Here is an 18692-nt window from a genome sequence, read left to right as displayed (position 1 = left end):
TCACATGACACCAAATCACATTGCAAGCTCAGTGTAATTTTATAAGAGAAACAGAAAATCATATGTATATGACTGACTCTTTTTGCAACGGAGCGCCTGTGTCCTTCAGGGTTTTGGGAGCTGAAGGAAAAGCTTTGGACCCCGGTGGAGAAATCAAACTGACTCATCTCCTCGCTCAGGCTGCTGTCGGCCATGTAAGATTGGGAGGAGAGATACACTGGCGCTTCTATGGAAACCACAACAAACATCATCAATGTCAGAAAAAAAATTCTGGAGGCACACTAACCTACTCACCTGTGTTAGACTCATTGCATCCCGTTTCATTGTAAAGAATAAGGAATTTAAATTGGACTCAAAGTACATCTAATAATTAAGCCTTAACACAGCACAGTTTGGGGTGCGCAGCAAGGAAAAAATGTCAACTGGTCTGTGACAAAGACAGCCAAAGTCAGTAAATGAGCAGTAAATACCTCCATTCTCCTCGCTCACTTCTTTTCGAATCATGACGTACTTCTTCTTTCTCTCAAGTGGGACCTACATCAGTGAAAAATAGAAATTAACCACAACTGCAACTCAAAGTATAATGTTAAACAAGCAGATTTGTTAATAAAACTTACCTCAATTTCAACTGGAAAGTTGTAGGTCCTTTCAACATCGATGATATTCTCCAGGATGAACTGATTCTGGACAAAGAAAGAGCACCATTAACACCACAGAACATTCAAAAGCTGAAGGTGGTTGTGTAGTTCATTGTAGTGCACCGTTCCAAAATGAAAGATGACTTGGATATAATTCTGAAGGCCATCGAGCACCTTCTCTGGTTTCTCACTGAACAGGAAGCCGTGGTAGAATTTGGGCTCAGTGAAGCTGCAGCTGATGACGGTGATGGCACAGTTGTACGCAGCACAGTGATAGTGTCTCCTAAGTTCAAGGAGCTGAGTCTCACCCGCCATGTTCTCAGTGAACGCTTCAAAACACGACCTAATGGAAATAACAGCAATAGCCATCATTTACGCATTTCACATCTCTGTCATGTCACTTCTTGACTTTTAAAAGTACAGGGGAGTCCTACTTGATCAAGGTCTTGGACAACTCGTTCCCCTCTGTTTTGTCTGATCGACAGTAGGCTTGATTAATGCGGGATTCCTTGGAGTAAACCTCTTCTTTGGGAAGCCGAGAATACAGGAGCTCCATCAGCTTGTAGCCGCCGTTCTTCTTCAGCAACTGGATCTCAAATTCTGTTTCATTTGACTAAATCAATAAACAAATTAGCCATAAATCGATTTCTAACACGCTCTACTGATCTACGTTATATAGTACTGGCTGACTAGTACCATGTAACAATGTTAAGAAGCAAACCTTAGTGAAGCGGCTGAGCAGCAAAGCTGTTATGTCGGAGACATTTGCCACAAAGAAGTCATTCAGGGCCTTGGGGCTACAGTTAGAGGCAAGGGGCAGCAGGACCCTCTCCACCATGGCCTGCAGCATGGAGCTCATCGGCACGTCGCCCTGCTGGATCACTCCATACACTGCACACATTAGCTGCAGCTGCCGCTCGCTGCTTGACCTAGTCAGACATCAACACAGGGAGTGGACACAAAATAAGCAACTCCTGTAAGATCTAATGCAATACAGCAACATAATGAACCTGCGATGGAACTTGACAGCTCCCAGCCATGATGTGCATCGCCTCTCAAAAGGCTGGCCTGAACCGGAAGTGTGTTTTCTTTCCAACTGAGGTTTGTTTCCATTGATTAATGTAAAAAGCTGAGATGTGATACTTGGGGATTGGGTTCATATTCATATTCTAAACTAAATGTGTATCTTAAACTGCACTTCATAATACCATTTAAACAATTTGTTTATTTTAATTAAATCAAAACAAATGCAACTCCATTTAAGTAAGAAAGAAGGAAACCTTGTGTTACCTTATGACTTCTGACTGAAGAATGGTTTGGAAGCCTTTACTAACCGCTTTGCAATTCTTTGGAAACAGGTTTGGAAGTGCTGCTCCATGATGTGTTTTCTATCTCGACACAGAATCCCTGCCATCAGTTTGAGCAGGAGTGGGCTCTGAGAAAGCTCTAGGGCATCCAGCAACTAAAAGACACAAAGAAATGTTGGGTTGGTGCCTCCCAAACACCAGCTGCAAGTAAAACTTACTTACTCACCACAAGAGTCGTTGGTCAGTGTTTGGCATCTGCTTGTTCTCAAAACTGTATCAAATAAACTTTTCCACTTTAATCTGTCTCATCTCCAAAACACTTTACCTTTCGGACACAGTCCATGTAGTTGTTGCGCTGAAGCGAGCCCTTAGCAAACTCATCTGACTGCATGGGGAAGTGGGAAGCTACCAGGGCGTCCAGAGCTCTCTGCAGCTCAGCCAGTGGCTCCTCTGGGAGAATTGTGAAGAAGGGCAACACCAACAGGGCCTGACTCTGAAGAGTTGAGAGAATTCAACAAAAGAAACTTACATTTCAGCTTTGTTTACTTTGTTAAGCAACTCGAACAAAAAAAAAAAGTAAAAGTCGTTATTACTTCATCAAAAAAGTCATTTGAAGTAATCTGCCGTATATCCTCTCCATACCTTGAGGTTCAGAGGCAGATTCATGTCAACCAGCAGCATAGTGAAAGTGGAAAACACCGGCCTGAATGCTTCATGGTTGGTATCAGAGCAGACAGAGGAGTCGATCTGATGAGAGAGGGAAAAGTATTCATGATGTAAATTCACATGAGAGGAAATCAGGAAAGATAGGGGGTCAAGTTTTTCATGCCTGGGCACATAAACGATGATCATTATTATTAGAAGTAGTGGTGTTAATGTACTCATTTATTCTCAAACCTGGCAATTACAGTTTCTACTGAATGAGACGAAGGGTTTGTTTTGCTAGGGGACATGAAGCAGTAACTTCAGCATCATACCTGTAGGAGCTTGGAGAGCAGCAGAAGAGTGGCAGTTTTGCTCTCTGGAGTTGACGAGTGTCCTTCCCACCACGACTGCAGGCTTTTCCATCGTCTCAGCACCTCTTCGACCAGCTGTTTTCCCCGAGTCTTCCTCACAGAGCGCTCCCTAAAGCTGTGGTCCAGCATGCCATTCAGCAACACACTCACCTGACGAAAATTTCAAAAGAAAACCTCACGCGCAGAACAACAATGTTCCTTGACAGGTGCACGAAGAAAGAATCGAGAGCACTGCTAGCCAGGCTTGCAAATATATATCTGTCCATAAAAAATAGATCTGTGCTGACAATGATTCTTTGAAGCGTGACTGCACCCAGTCTAATAATGCTACTGCACTATCGAATGTCAATCAATCAATCAAACCTAAACTTACAATCTACTTCTCATATTTCTACGCAGCACATGTCAATTTGCCAGCTGCTGCTCATCTTTTATCTTAGTGGGTCATTTGATTTGTTGCATTTGGGGAGATTGTCCCATCGATCACTTCACTCATCACATGAGCAGAACAAAAGACCACAAAACTCTAAGCAGCTGTCAGGTTTTTAACATGTTACAGTAAACCTATAAAATGTTATGCCACTGATCATTATTCTCTTAGAAGTATATTTGTTTTGGGAATGCCTTTAAATAAACCTTTTCTGAAACAAATTTAAAAGGAACAAAAGGAGAAAGAGCTACCATGCTGGGGTTTTGAGAGGAAGCTTTCATGAGGGCTGGCACTGTGGCGTCCAGACTTCTCAGAAGCTCAGTGTTGATGGTCGCCTGGAAGAGGCTGTAGAAGTACTCGCCGTGCGAGAAGCTCAGGAAGTTGTGGCTGTGGCTTCCAGATATTGGCACAGAGAGCATGATGGTGTTCAGCAACAAGTCCACCAGCTGCTCGCTCTGCAGAGAAATGGTAAAATACAACAGGAGGCAGCAAGCAGTCAAACACGCAGTAAACTTGCATCACATTCATCATATTTTTCTTTTATCATAAACTACGCAATGATACTGGTTGCATTAGATGCAGTTGACTCCAGCTCACCACATGTAGTTTCAATTTCATCTTATTTCATCAAATCTTATGCAAAGAGAGGTACCACTGACCTGTTGACTTAGAGAAAAGGCAAGCTGAAGCAGGCCGTCTGCTAGCCTTTTGGTATTTATGTCCAAGGAAGGAAGTGCCATCCTGTCCTCACCAGGTGCTATACCTTTATACACTGTCATTAGAAGTCTGGACCCGAGGGATATGGCATAGGTAGCATCCTTTAACCAGTCGAGAAAAAGCAAAACACAAAAAAAATGTGACCTCCATTTGCATATGCAATAATCACTGCAAGGAAAAATCCAAAAGATCTGCACTCTCATACCAAAATCTGCCATCAGCACACAAAGTAAAATGCTTTACCTGTGCTCATTTTCAACATGTTTTGTGTGTGAAATGGTTATCAAAAGTGAATAGAATGGCACATTTGCATAACTGAAAAATGGTGCTGTGAAAATAAAGCTCATTGTGGGTTAATGGTTACATGCTCACACCTGACTATGTCCCGGGTCAAATACCTGGCTGTGCAGAATGGAGCCGAGGAAGTCGGCTTTGTGGATCTGCTTACAGGAAGACAGAACCATTTCCATCTGGTCATGGTGGCTCAGGGTGCTGGAATGGTAGAGGTCTACAGCACACAACCCCTCCACACTAAGAGATCATTAAAGAAACCGTTTTTGTTAAACATCTCTTACATGTGGCAGTGAACAGTGAACTCAAAATCAGAGTACTCAAAGATGATTAACACACCTTTTTTGAGAGATTTTGGTTCGCAAACTGCTTTCAATATGAGTGCGGTAAGGCGAGGCCAGCAGAGCCTTTAGCAAAGGAACACACACTTCTGGTAGGTTCTTGATTACCTCCACATCTGCAATGTTGAAACCTACAGTGGATGGCTCACACACCACCAGTGCAGTCAGTTCAAAAAACGCTGAGACAAAAATGTCTTGTTCCAGAAGCTGTGAATAAATCAAACACACAGTGAGCCAAAGGAACAATCATGACTTTTGTAATGTCAATGTCTTAAACTCAGTGATACCTTCCAAAACTCCTGGTCTCCTTTGACTAGAATCATGGTGGCGAACTCCAGCAGGCGGACAATGATGGTGCACTTGCTGAAGTTGTACTGGTCCACCTCTCGTGGGCTGAAGTGAGAGGTCTTCTCGCCAAGAGTAAAACAGCTCTCTGCCACTGCCAGTTCATGGGTTGCCAGCTCAGCCAAAAAGAAACTTAGAGCTTTCAGAAAACTTGATTTCTCTTTGGAACCTTGACAATGAAGAAGTAAAAAAAAAAAACAAAGCAGTGTTTATTGTAATCACTGCATGGCCAAAACAACATCAGAAGAGATGTTTTACAAACTATTTAAATACATTTAATGCAGACAGAACATGCGTTTCGGAAGAAATTGTATCACAGCAGGTACAATATGATACAATTTGATCGCAACATAACACAAGTATGCACCAACTATCCCGTCATAAGAAATGGTACAATAAAATAGAACTGCACAAATCAGACTTACTAAGCATGTGCTGAGGCTTGATTACATGCAAGTTGATGAAGGTGTTGTAGCAGTCCAGGGCCGCCAGCAGTAAGTCCATCCACTGCAGGGTGGCTCTGACACTGAAAGGACCCTTCAGGTCCCTGAGAGTGGGCTGGGAGAGGAGACCTCCACCCTCAAACCGTGAGATCACAAAACCTATGCCATGATCCTTCAGCATGCCATCCAGCCACTGAGGTGGAGACTTCTTTCCTACGGTCAGTCACACGCCACAGAGAAAAGTAAATGACTGAAAATGAACTAAAAGTAATGCGACTACTAAATAATCAAAGGTCTTTTTATGAATTTCCTCTGTTGTGTTTAATGTTCATGAGGTTGACGCTAACCTCGGAAGATGAAGCTCTGGGTGGGATTGCTCACCTGGGAGGAGGGGTATAAACTCATAGAAGAGTTCCATGCATTTGTGGCGACACTTCGTCTGAGGTCGGCCACATTGCTCCAGAAGCCATAAAACCACATCGGAGAGGCACAGCTTCCCATCAGGTGGAAAGCCCCTGCAAGAAGAGGAATTTCACATACATTTCTGCACATAAATCATAATATCTCATTATTGCATGAACATTTACTGCAAACACTACTGGAGGTCTCGTAGCTTGCAAACATCCTACTGATATGCATGCATACTGTGTACCAACCTTGGGACGCGTCTCTTAGTACTGTGCTGATTGAGGCTGGGGGCCTTTTGTTTGACGATTCTTTTCAGATGATCAATGGCGCTGCCGCACTGCTGCAATGTACCTGAGGATGGAAGAGTGGCGTGAGCAGCTTCATACCTTTCTATTATTATTTCTGTCAATGTGCAATGGAACCTTTAACATGACAACTTCAAAAATAAAAAACAAATGCCTTTCTCAAAGCAATTATCATCAAGTGGCTTAAAGCTTTTGTTGTTTTGCAACATGAAAATAAAAACAGGCGACATAAGGCGATATATAACCATCAACCTGCTTCTGAGCTGTAAATTGCCACTGCTAACCACTTATTTATTGAATGACGAGAAGACATTGATAACAATGTAAAAAATGTGAGTGTCCCGTCTATAAAGCTGAAGTTGAGGAACAATTACCCATAGACTGCTCATCTGAGTGTGCAAGAGCCAGGCTTTCGACAAATATGACGAGAATTTCAAAGACAAACTGCTCCACCAAAGAACTTTCCTCCCTGCAGAGACAAACAATACAAAACCATTTCTTATTATTTTGTCATTCTGTCAGGAATATAATTCAGTAAGAAAATCTTGATGTATATGATGGCATGAAAATGTATTCATTGACATATAATGATAACAAAACGTTAATCACAATCAGCATTGGTTATTATTTACCAAATCAGTCAAATCTTTAATATCACAAACAACATACATTCTGTCAATGGCTCAGAAATCTTGGGGCTCCACAGAGATGAAATAAAAGACTCATGGTACCTGAATAGTCTGTAGATGCTATTGAATGCTAATGCTGCGCCGAGTCTTTTGAAGCCACTGGGGTGGAGCGCCAAGCTGTAGATACGTTTAAACAAGGACTTCATGTTAGTGGGGCTCTTCTCCTGCTGCTTGGGGGTGGTTTGTTTGATTGACCATTTGACAAACTCTTCAATGCAGCGGCCACAGAAATCTCTGAGTGTGCTATCCAACGGGTCAACCGCACCGTCCTGACGAGGAAAACACACACGCAGAAGGAAATCAGGTGAGCAAAGGAGGCACAAACTGAACACCAATGTGTGTGCTTCAAATGGCAGAAAGGAAAGACAGTGTCTTGAGAAAGGGGTTGAGTACCATTTACTGATGCATAGTGTCAAGAAGGTTTAGCCTATGAAGCCATTCCTAGAATACACTTACCATGATGGCCTCTAGAACAGCTACCGTATCCTGGCTCTCAAACTTCTTGTTGTTCGTGAACCAATGAATCAGCTGCATGACCAGTGGTTCAAAGAGCTGCCTGGTCACCTGGTGAAGAAATTCAGTAATAAAAATGACTGTAGACATCATCACACACGCTCCACCCAAGCACCATGTTCTGTGTGCTCCCACAACACTGACTCAGGCTGATAACAGTATATCAGGGAAACAGCAGGTGTTACTGCAAACTAAATTAACTATAAGCAAAGTGGAGGCTGGTGCACTTCCATACGAGACAGGAAAGATGCTACTTTCTGTGACAGCTCAGCCAACAAGTGCACTCAGCATTTAGTTCATGTTCTAAACTTAAAAATGCTTAAAGGTCTCACGCATCCCAATCATATTTAGGCCCTACCAAAAACCTAAAATCACCACTAAAAACACCATCGCAGAATTATTTAAATATTAGTGTTTTTAATGTCCTCTCTTATGAGCGGTAGCAGTTTGACCTTTGAGGCTCTGAAAACTAATTACAGTGTGTTCCTTATGTAAATCAATGTTTCCTGAAGTAAACGGAGTGTGTCCATGAGCTGCAAATATTCTTACTTCCTGCTGCTTTTTCGTCAATATTTTATAAAGGGGTAAGGAAAACAGATGACTTCACAGTTTAGTTGAATACCACCTTCTAATTAAATAAATGATTTGAACTAAATGGCAGCTGCATCCTTAAACGTCCATAAAATAAACTTTCAATTCATTCATGACATTTTTATTTGATATTTTCATGACCAGTAGGTATCGGGTCTGGGGTAACTATCGTGGTGGAGCACACACACCTGATCGACATCGCAGGCCAGGCGCAGCAGCACAGGAAACAGCCTCTTGTGTAGCTTGTACATTGGCGGCAAACTATTCTCCCCTTCAACCATCTGAGCACTCTTCCCAACCATGTAGACCACCAAGCTGTGGAGCAGCTCACAAGCTGCCACCTGCATCAACCACAAGAGAAACTGGATTAAAATACCCATTTGTGTTTACTGGGTGCCGCCATTGTCATCATATCTAAACTGTGTCTATGTTTACCAGAAGTTTGCATCAAATTCACTCTGTGAACTGCAACTGATGGTGGAAACTCTCTGACATACTTTGGTTTGCCTGTCACTTGCGGACAGGGCCAGTTCACTGATGCGGGGCAGAAACGGGTCGAGGTAGATGACCGGCTTCATATCTGCGAAGGGCACTGCAAAGCTGAGCCTTTTCTCAGAATCCCAGGCGACAAATTTCTTCATCATCTCCTCTGATGAGACAGCTAAATGAGAAAACAGACGTCTATGATTAACTAAAACAGCAAGTATATCTATTCAGTCGTGTCATCAAAGCATCACTCTGGAGCACAGCTCGAATACCTAAAACGTCACTGTAAAATAGAATGACATGGCAGGTCGGCTGTGTAAATCCTCACCAGTTACAAGGTTCCTGTTCAGCTTCCCTCCCAGGTGACCAAGCAACTTCACCACCCTGAGCCTCACCATGACAAGAGGAGCGTCTTCCTGCATTCATATAGAAGTAATCAGTACACTGAAATACAGGCCGTCAGTGTTCTCAGGAACATGATGTCATTGCACTTATCATTTTTTGTTTTCTAGAGTAATAGGCACTGTGGTTCAATAGCACTTGTTCTGAAGCAATTCACCATTATAAGGAAGTAAAACAGTACCGTGAACACAACACTCTGTGGACTGAACAGCACATTAATGTTAATCTGAGTTATGGGAGTACTGAGAGGCCACAGAGAGTAAACTCTGGAGATATTACATGAATTCATGGTTGGAAAATCGGAGCAGCACTGAAGTCAGAGGAGGAAATAAACCAGAAAGGTTTTTTCTTCTTCTTAAACATTTTCCCACTGTCCCATCCAGTACCGTGGTGAGCTGGTGAGATTTTTTCAGGAGCCTCGTCATCACTCGGCTGTAGCCTCTGTCAGTCCTTGAAGACACAGAAGACATCACCTCCCAGTTGCTGTCGTCTTTGTCTAAAGTCAACAACATCTGAGTTAGATGTTTGGTTCGTAAAGATGACAGCCAAATTAACCAAACTGTCCATCACCTGACAAACAGATGTGCTCGACCATTGACTATTATGGGCTTACTGTTGGTGGAGGAGGTTTTCAGGTATCCATCCAGAAGAGGAAGGATGTTTGTGTAGCAGGGCTGTATAGTCTCCAGAGGAATGTGAGAGGACCAGTCCTCAAGAGCATCTAGGGCTATGTTGGCCAAAGGAACGTGGCTCAGACCCAACTTCAGAGCCGCCTAGACGCACCATTCATTTACACACACACACACACACACACACACACACACACACACACACACACACACACACACTGTACTGTAGGGGACCAGTAGTAAACAGTTTCTGTCTGATATACCCCCACATCCCTGACAGATGAACTCAAGGGGATATTCTTTAACAATAATGATATAAAAGTGATAGTGGATGTTAAAAAATTTTTGTCCATACTTGAATAGTCAATGTTTGGGTCGGTTTGCATTTGTAGTACTACAAAGGAGGACATTTCTCCCATTTATCCATTATAAAACACTAACAATTTTAACTTTTTATTCACTACGATTAGCTACAGTATTTAAATTATTAATTCATTATGTTGAGCTAACTATTTGAACTGTTTATCCTTTACTTTTAGCTAACAACTTAAATTCCTATCCATTAGCTACATTTAGCTTATTATAACTGTTTATCCTTACTTTTAGCTAAAAATTTCAAGTGTTTATCCATTATGTTTAGCTAACTATTCACCCTTACTTTTAGCTATTTCGGCTGTTTATTCATTACTTTTAGCTTAGTACTTAAATTGCTATCCATTAGCTACATTAAGCTAATTATTTTAACTGTTCATCCAATACTTTTAGCTAACAATTTCAAGTGTTCATCCATTACATTTATTCATCCTTACTTTGAACTATTTTAACTGTTCATCCATCACTTTTAGCCAATGGTTTCTATTTGCTTCTCTGCTTGCTTGCTTAGTACTTCACTACTCACATTCTCAACATAGACATATCTTTATTTTATTCAAGCTGTATTTTCTATTTCAGCAAATCACAATTTGACGTGACCACTGGCAACTGCTGGAATACAACTGTCCTTGTTTGGAAATTACCGCACTAAACCACTTACTGCACACCTGCATTTTATGTTTTTGTTTTAAGATGTATTCATCCATCCTCAGCTACTGTAGTTCACAAATACACAACAAACCAAATAAAAGGATCCCACCTCAAGAGCAGGGCAGTAAGCCTTGATGTCCAGAGCGATGATGTTGTGGTGAAGCGAGAGGACAAATGTCAAGCAGGACGCCAGCAGCTCATCTTTGTACTGCTTCATTCTCACACACACCTAGTGAGAAACCATATGTCACTCACATCTCCCACATAATAAGTTCCTCTGTAATGCTTTTAAGTCCACTGCAACAACAAGTAAGTTTGTAACATTCCCAGGAAATGGTGTAAAGAGCAGCTACCTCTTTTCCAAACTTAGAGAAGAGTGCAAACGTAGCACCTTTCACTGTGTCACTCTGCGGAGATGACGAGCTTCTCAGGCCAACTCCCTGTTCAAAAGCACATTATTTGTATGATAAAGTCAATGTGAGGAGGACTGCACTGCATCACATAACCTCTTTTTCTCCGAGTTTGTTCAGCTCAGTAATTAAGGTATGCCTCACATGTCTGAGGTTGCAAAATGCTTTTTACTAGTAGAAATTTTACCTGGTAGTACTTGATTCTTCTGGCAATTTTCATGGTGACAGAGAGCAGCTTGTAGAAGCCACTGACGAGTGGATTTTGAATCGAGTGGAGGATAAGTTCATGGCTTAAGGGATACACCCAGGGCTGAAAGTACTCCACATGTTTGCTCAGCAACAGCTCACTGCAAAAAATGTTGATGGCCAAGTGACGGGCGGTGTCACAGATACGAAGCATTTTACGTGGTTTTGTTCATTATCTGACACCTGTGTGTTGTCTCCATTACCTGCAGAAGTCAACCAGGTTGATAAAGGCAGTGAAATCTTTGATCTTATTGGGCAACAGATGAGCTGTGGGGTCGGAGGAAGGCAGAACATGAGCAGCATCATCCGGAGCCTGACAGACGAGGAGGGTTCAACAGTACAGGAAGGCATTATGTATCGTTGTTTTTACATTTTCATGCCATCCAAAAGAATGTTCTTTCTTGCTGAAAAAACAGGAACAAAACTCACCTTGCAAAGGTGTATAGGACTTAATCATAAAGACAAAATCACACATATCCTACACACCAGGCAGTCAGATGGTGTACAGACTAGGGATGCACGATAACTGTTTTTTAAAACCGATACCGATACCGATAACCGATAACTTTCAGGCCGATACCGACAACACACACATATACCTAGCATCATGACATCAATACCACAAACAAAACCAAAAACAGCGGCGCACAGTGAGAGGCGGTTGCTACACAACGTATGTGTTTACTTTCAGAGCCGCTGTGCAGTGAGAGATGTGACGGACGAGTAGACTCATTTTAAATCAATAAAATATGTTTTAATCAGTATTTTGCGTCACATTATTGAATGCTTTAGTAGTAAGCCGTGTTCTAAGTGGGATAACGTATAGTGAGCAGGTTCCTATGGAGAAATAAACCCCACCGCTTCGCGTCGGGCTTCTATGTCATTCTGAAGAAAGATACATTATCCCTTACTTAGACTTATCTATGTAAACAAACTGAAACAAGGGCAGTCCATAGTAAGACAAGTGCCATCATGTCCATGATAATATCTTCAATAACCTTAGCCCGTGGGTCATCTTTGGCAAATTTCTTTGATTTTTCGAAAGCCTCCGACGTGTATCAGTCCCGGGGCTTCTTTGCGGCTGGCTTGCTAACGTTAGCGTCTTTAGCAGGCCGGCCGTCCTCATACGCTTTCTAAACTCTGTCAAAGCGGTGGTCACGTTTCAGGTGACTGATCAGGTATTAAAGCTTGTGCCATTTCTCGCTCCTAGTGGAACTCGCTTGGAACATTTGTTACGAATAAACAGCGAACTGTCTTCTTCGGGAACTTTGAAGAAGTCTGAACTTTGTTTTCAGAAGCACGCTGTGCGGCATGCTGCATTCAAGGTGTAACGTACATTCCCCCGTTCCCTCGTTTGGTAGTCGTTCTTTCGGCCTTTTTAAGTACATGTTTCTATTCCTTATGTGTAACGTGTGTAAAAATGCTGTGAATGTTAATTCAAGTCAGCAACTACCAAAATTATGATCGAGTTGTTTTCTGGCATGAGGAGGTATTCTTGATTTTTCCCAGTGAGAAAGAGTTTTTCTGATTATGCCAACGTCACATGAACGCAGCATTCACTGCAGGCCATTCGGGTCTCATAGTGGGAGCGAGGCACTGCCGTGCTGACAAAAACACACATGTTATCAGGGCTATTCGTCATGATATCGGACTTATCGGAATGACGTCATAATTTCCTGTAATCGGCCCGATAACTATCGGCCCGATAACTATTGGCCTGATAACTATCGTGCACCCCTAGTACAGACTGTTGTATTTGTCCTGTGCACCTCTCAGCTACCTTTTATGAATGTCAATGAACTATGTTCTAGTATAGTATAGTAGAGACCTCACCTCCTCTCCAGTTGTCACCTTCTGCACAGACAAGTCCAATTTTTCTACTATTCGAAGAACTGATTTAACCAACTCATTGTAAAGGAGGTGGCTCAAGGACACCAGAGCGGCGTTCTGACTTTCAAAAGCTCCGTCCAAAAATTCAGAATCCTGCAGAGGAGGACAAATGTAACCGGGACATAAAGAAAAACGTAGAGCTTGTTGAAAGACGCACATGTGAGACATTTCAAATGAAGGAGGGGAAAACTCTGAAAGTACTTTTCTACCATTTTAATTTCATACAGTGTGTAGCCACAAGCATTAAAAGTAGTTTTATATTAGTAAAGTAGGTAAAACATAATAATCTGAAAATAGGCTTTTTAATAGCATTGAGAAAATGCACAAATACTGCCTTCAAAAGGGATGCTACGTGGATAAATGTTATGTAATGTGCAATGAAACCTGCTCAAATTAGTTAAGCAAATTTTCCATAAAACTTAAAAAAAAAAGAAGAACATAGCTGTACCTTCAGCTGATCGCAGTCTAGAAGGCTTTTATACAGAGCAAGATAATTCCGACTAGATGGAACTTTCCACTTTCCAACACGAACTTGGGACGACTCAGAGGGACGACTGTCTTTGTCCTGACAAAAGAAGGACAGAAACGCACATTTCTTCTATCAGCAAAAACACAACTCTTTGATTTACGGAGAAGAACGGCAAATAAAACATTCAGCTGAGTAAATATATTCGTGTGTGCAAACACGCCTCTGACCTCAGAAGGCACGATGGGTTTCGAACAGACACGAATCAAACCCTGGTGCACTGAAAAAATAAGCAAGAGCGAATGTTTCAGCAGATGTTAAACGCAATCTCACCTCAGATCAAAATCAGCATGCTGTTAAAATCACGTCATGATAACAAATTGTTATTGTAATGCATTTAAGAGGCCATTTGTCACTATTACAGTCTTAAAGGCTTTTACAGCCCTGAGATACCAGGTGGTGCTAAAAACAGTATCAGTGGCAGTGTTTTGTTTTAAAATACCTCGATGGCCTTTAGGTGCAATGTGCTGAGGAACGACGTACCCACTGAGCTGATAAAACTCCACAGGACAGGCCCTTTAGAGGCCATGGCCACCAGCACCTTCAGGATGGACCTGGAACATGTAGTCTGCATCCTCTCGCTGTACTGCGGAAAGCTGTCAATCTGCACCACGAGGAGACGCTCCAGTAGAGGCGTATACACCTCTGGAATCTGAGGAGCATGGGCACAAAGCAGAAGCTCAATGAGACGATCATTAGGAGGAGATCAGTCTTTCTCATCCCTGTAGGACATCATGGTGTATGTAGGCACATATGGATAGGGATGGAAATCTGTGAAGCCTCTCAGTTTGATTTAGGGTATAGTTGTTATTCATCATTTAGTCAAAGCGACAGACTGTGAGGTTGTTACCTTGTCCAGGTGAATCAGGACACTTGCTATAGAGTCGAGGAAGCTGGGCAGCTGGTAGAAGCTGTCGTCTTCCCCATCAGACTCAGTCAGGTACATCTGCTTACAGCGCTGAATCAGCTCTGTGTACATCAAGTCCACATCTTGTGGGCAGACTTTCTTGCATGGCTACAAAAAAAAAAAAAAAGTTTTGGAAGAAGTCTGGATTACAGATGAACAACGACAAACGACAGAAGATGAAAGAATAAATTAAAGATTATCTAGTGGATTACACAAGAAAACAAACTGTGAATAAAGCAAACAAGGCAATAAACATACGGCTGCAAAGAATCCATATCCTCGTATGGCAATGGACAGTTCTTTATGTGTGGAGTCCATCGTCTTAATGATGCTGCAGAACTTCTGCATGAAGAACTTCAGCTTGCTTTTGTGCTCCTCAATATTCCCTGCCACCAGCACTGCAACCTTTAACAAATCACCATCAAATCATTGGACAGCAGATGATGCTGGAATTATTTTGGAAATATTCTGACTCTTAACTTCAGTCAGCATCGTGTTGGTCTGGGACAGCCTTGAAGTGTCTACCTGTTTGAGGAAGGCCTCGAGTGCATAGTAACTTGTCTTCTTCATCTCAGGGTTGATGTGTCCGCAGAGTTTAGACATGACCTCAAACAAAGCTCTGTAGTGGTCCATAAGGCAGCTACTGAACTGGGATGCATGTCTGGCAAACAGTCGAAGCCCAGCTGTTTAAGAGACAGTCAGAGATGTTAGTTTTCACAGCAGTTTATCTTCATTTTTTGCGATGGAAACGGCAGGTCTTACCCAATGTGACGGCATAGCGACTCATTTCCATCTACAACAAAAACAGGAAAGCAAGCTATTACAGGAAGTTTGTTGCAAAGTAATTCATCATCAGTGATTCACAATTTTCACGTATGTTCAAGTCAGTTTCAATATGAATGTCATGTTTACCACCTACAGTGACAGATTTAGCTGCTCACTATGACACATATCAATTGGTGCCAAAAAAGAGGAGAGGCTCGATACCCAGCACCACACACTACTGCACTTCGCTTGTCATACAGGGTACGCGAACTGGAAAGTATAGCTCGATAGCTGAGACGATGATTTACCTGGGGAGTGATTGCCTTCTGGGCATACTGAAAAATGTCCTTAGACGTTGCCGGGTCTGTAAGTCAGCGACACACAATCATCATGCAGCTTTAGAGACAATTACTTCTTGTAAACATGAAATACACACACACACACACACACACACACACAACATCCCACCTTCTTCCATAGTTTTAGTGAAGTTGACCATTAGAGCGGTGATTCCCCTCAAACATCCAGCAACAACGAAGAGTTTTGGTTCCTTCGTTGAAGAGGTCATCTGAAACAAAAACATTAAAAACAGCTGGATTTGTTCATCTGAGAAGCAGGACTGTCATTTTTGGACACCGGCCGTACAACAGCTCAATCCCGTTTCTGCCAGTGCACCTGTTCTTTTAGCTCTCCGAGATAGGCTTTGTAGAGTTTCTCTGAGTTGTTGACCATCTCGCTGGGGTGAACCTCTGCAAGAACTCCCAGCAGCTCATAGATTTTGCCCAGGACTATTAATAAAAGTAACAACAAAAAAGTGTTGTGTAATTATTTTAATTTCCATTGCCTGTAAGGAAATTCTCATTAGCATGTTTCAGAAAACCTTAGTTTAAGGCATCAAAAGAAGACTCACCTGAATCAGGCAGTTTGTTCTTCTGACAAAGCTCGCTGTAAAATCTGTTGAATATTTCACAGATTCGAAGATCTGCAGCTACACTGGAAGCCTTCGTTATTTGGAGAACCTGTGGAGAGTGTTTGACAAGTACAAGTCTATGTTTGAGTCCATATTCACAAATATATCAGTCAGACTCTCACAAAATCATATGAATAAGAAAATCTGTAAGCAGTGGATTTCCTCTTTTGGTCTGAATGCAGTTTATGTTTCTCATCTTGCACACCAGGCAAGAAATTACACCAGGTGTCAAGACAAACCAACCTTAATGAGGAGCTCCAGCACCGGAGTCCTACATTTGGCAACTTTTTCCTTTGTAAACACAGTCATGCATGTGTCCTGCATAAAAAAGAAATGGAGAGAATAAACAATATAAATCATGGTGGAATTCCATGTATGCATGCAAACGTTTGTTTGCAATTATTGATGCACCAGCTGTAGAATGACATTTTTGCATGTGGCACTGTAACAATCAGTCTGACAGGTTAAAGATTAAAAAAGAAATTAACCCGCCTCTAATGCGGGAACTTACTCTTATGTCAGTGGCATACGTCTTCTCCCAACCTTTGACTCTTGGCGAGACTCGGTCCAAGAACTTCTCCAAAAAACACAAGATCTCAACTCGGGTGTCCCGGAGCTGGAAAAAGAGATCTTTCTGTTAACATAAGACTTTTAGCCTCACTGCATTATTCTTCCCTGGCCGCTCCTTTAATCTACCTCATCAGATCCTAGGGACTTCCTGAGGAAGGTGAGCAGTCCATAATCTTTTGAGAACAATAAGGACGTCTGTAAAGCTTCATTAAGACACAAAGACAGATTCAGAAGGTAAGTATGTGCATCACAATAGCAACAATAAAATCTACACAATGAGCACACCATTGAATATTAAACATGACTACATCTGTGGAATCTTAAAGCATGTTAACTTACCAACCTTTTGCCATAACCTCCCAAGACTACCCACTACGTTACTAATCTACTATTACTTTTCAGAAAATCAACTGATCAGAGTTATGAGGAATTAAAATGACTGGCCAGATATTGGGAGGAACGTTGTAGCTGGATCCAGGTTGGGTAGAGGGCACAGGTCGTGCTTGTGATGGGATGATATGACCATGCGCTATGTGCTGCATGTGGCATGAAGCAGAGTGAACCCCTCTGAGGAATAAGGTGCCATGGAGGGAACCTGTGGTCGGAAGAACAGCCTACAGACGTTTGAGCCCTCTGTTGCAAATCCCCTTTAGACTGGTTTCACACTGGAACTCTTGATCCTTGCGTTTGGATTCCTTTAGTAGTTTAATAGCGCAGACTATTAATGCAGTTGTAGTAACTTATTGTCAGTTTTGATCTCCCACAATCACGTGGTTTCTATATTGTGCTCTGAGTGTTGCCGCCCACTACAGTGAGTTTTGGCGGAAGGCGCTATGATAAAGACAACCTAAATTAAAAAAAATACTTATCGACGTTATTGAAACAATGTCTGTGTGACGAACTGATAAGCAGCTTCTAAAAATCCCACGAACACCGTATCCTGCAACGTGCTTACCGATTGTCGACGATACACGCATTCTTAACTTTAAATTGCACGTTTTTTAATGGAGTTTGGTGCGGACTCGACGCGTTCCTGTCAGATACAGAGAGGACTAAGTTGATGGACTTCCTCGTCTTACCAAGTTCATTCTCGGTCGGTGTTAGCATGCACTCATGGCCCAAGTCACCGACTATATCGTGACATTTCAAAGCTGCCGCTCGGGTGTCTTCGTCTGAAAGTGATTCGTGAAGTTTCAGAAGAAGTCCGTGAATCCCTCCCAAAGTGTTGCTGTCAGGAGACGACATCGCTGCACCACTGATTTAAGATAACATTAGCATCGGGAGCGCCACATTACTTTCTCAGAAGAACCCTGTCAGAGAAAGACGGCGTCCTTCCAACTAGCTAAACAACACACTGTCAAGCTAACTGGCGCATTCAATCCCAAATCATCACGCACATCAGGAAGAATAAGGATAGGATATGCGCTGCATGTTCTTCAAAATAAAAGCCCCGATGATGAGAGTCCCATGGAAACCTACACTCCAAAATAAAAGCCCTGAATGTCAAGGTCCCATGGACACCTACACTTCTTTTTATTTCATTATTATTATCATTATTGTTAATAATAATAATTTAAGTTTATTTTTTATGTTGCTTTTTAAACAAAGAGTAAACTCTAAAGTGAATACATTATTACTACACAGTATTGGTAACATGAAATCTATATTATTCCTACTGAAGAATGTGCAGCTGTAGTCTCTAACTGACTGATTGATTGACTAGATTGAGTACAGGACAATTAACATTATCATTTCAGGATCATTTTTGTTAGTTTGTGTCTGATTAATAACTGTATTTTGAAAATGTTTACCTGATATGCGAGTGTCATTATGC

The 18692-nt window shown here is 42.0% G+C and overlaps 1 protein-coding gene across 2 annotated transcripts in view; it reads right to left on the bottom strand.

The window, feature by feature from the left end:
* prkdc (protein kinase, DNA-activated, catalytic subunit) overlaps positions 1–18200 on the bottom strand; it is a 35085-nt gene extending 16885 nt beyond the window's left edge. The window contains exons 1-46 of one of the 2 annotated variants that reach the window (XM_041961088.1): positions 17938–18200; positions 16985–17061; positions 16800–16904; positions 16532–16606; positions 16229–16337; positions 15994–16106; positions 15787–15886; positions 15627–15682; positions 15316–15346; positions 15079–15236; positions 14812–14958; positions 14497–14661; positions 14130–14298; positions 13817–13866; positions 13569–13685; positions 13064–13213; positions 11434–11543; positions 11172–11331; positions 10928–11014; positions 10684–10803; positions 9536–9695; positions 9309–9418; positions 8849–8936; positions 8532–8695; positions 8223–8375; positions 7387–7494; positions 6973–7199; positions 6616–6710; positions 6185–6287; positions 5910–6043; positions 5511–5741; positions 5028–5254; positions 4739–4947; positions 4507–4639; positions 4051–4209; positions 3643–3846; positions 2923–3111; positions 2588–2692; positions 2271–2438; positions 1973–2100; positions 1360–1567; positions 1073–1251; positions 813–981; positions 618–683; positions 471–534; positions 78–226 (exon numbers count right to left, since the gene is read on the bottom strand). In XM_041961088.1, the coding sequence (XP_041817022.1) occupies positions 78–226; positions 471–534; positions 618–683; positions 813–981; positions 1073–1251; positions 1360–1567; positions 1973–2100; positions 2271–2438; positions 2588–2692; positions 2923–3111; positions 3643–3846; positions 4051–4209; positions 4507–4639; positions 4739–4947; positions 5028–5254; positions 5511–5741; positions 5910–6043; positions 6185–6287; positions 6616–6710; positions 6973–7199; positions 7387–7494; positions 8223–8375; positions 8532–8695; positions 8849–8936; positions 9309–9418; positions 9536–9695; positions 10684–10803; positions 10928–11014; positions 11172–11331; positions 11434–11543; positions 13064–13213; positions 13569–13685; positions 13817–13866; positions 14130–14298; positions 14497–14661; positions 14812–14958; positions 15079–15236; positions 15316–15346; positions 15627–15682; positions 15787–15886; positions 15994–16106; positions 16229–16337; positions 16532–16606; positions 16800–16904; positions 16985–17061; positions 17938–18103 (6195 nt within the window). In that variant the 5' untranslated portion in view covers positions 18104–18200. The remainder of the gene's footprint in view (positions 1–77; positions 227–470; positions 535–617; positions 684–812; positions 982–1072; positions 1252–1359; positions 1568–1972; positions 2101–2270; positions 2439–2587; positions 2693–2922; positions 3112–3642; positions 3847–4050; positions 4210–4506; positions 4640–4738; positions 4948–5027; positions 5255–5510; positions 5742–5909; positions 6044–6184; positions 6288–6615; positions 6711–6972; positions 7200–7386; positions 7495–8222; positions 8376–8531; positions 8696–8848; positions 8937–9308; positions 9419–9535; positions 9696–10683; positions 10804–10927; positions 11015–11171; positions 11332–11433; positions 11544–13063; positions 13214–13568; positions 13686–13816; positions 13867–14129; positions 14299–14496; positions 14662–14811; positions 14959–15078; positions 15237–15315; positions 15347–15626; positions 15683–15786; positions 15887–15993; positions 16107–16228; positions 16338–16531; positions 16607–16799; positions 16905–16984; positions 17062–17937) is intronic. The other variant, XM_041961089.1, reaches the window with a different exon arrangement.
* Positions 18201–18692: the final 492 nt, after the last annotated feature.

This window comes from Chelmon rostratus, chromosome 20 (genome assembly GCF_017976325.1).
Source record: "Chelmon rostratus isolate fCheRos1 chromosome 20, fCheRos1.pri, whole genome shotgun sequence".
NCBI lineage: Eukaryota > Metazoa > Chordata > Actinopteri > Chaetodontiformes > Chaetodontidae > Chelmon > Chelmon rostratus.
This window is presented reverse-complemented; position numbering and strand designations above follow the sequence as displayed.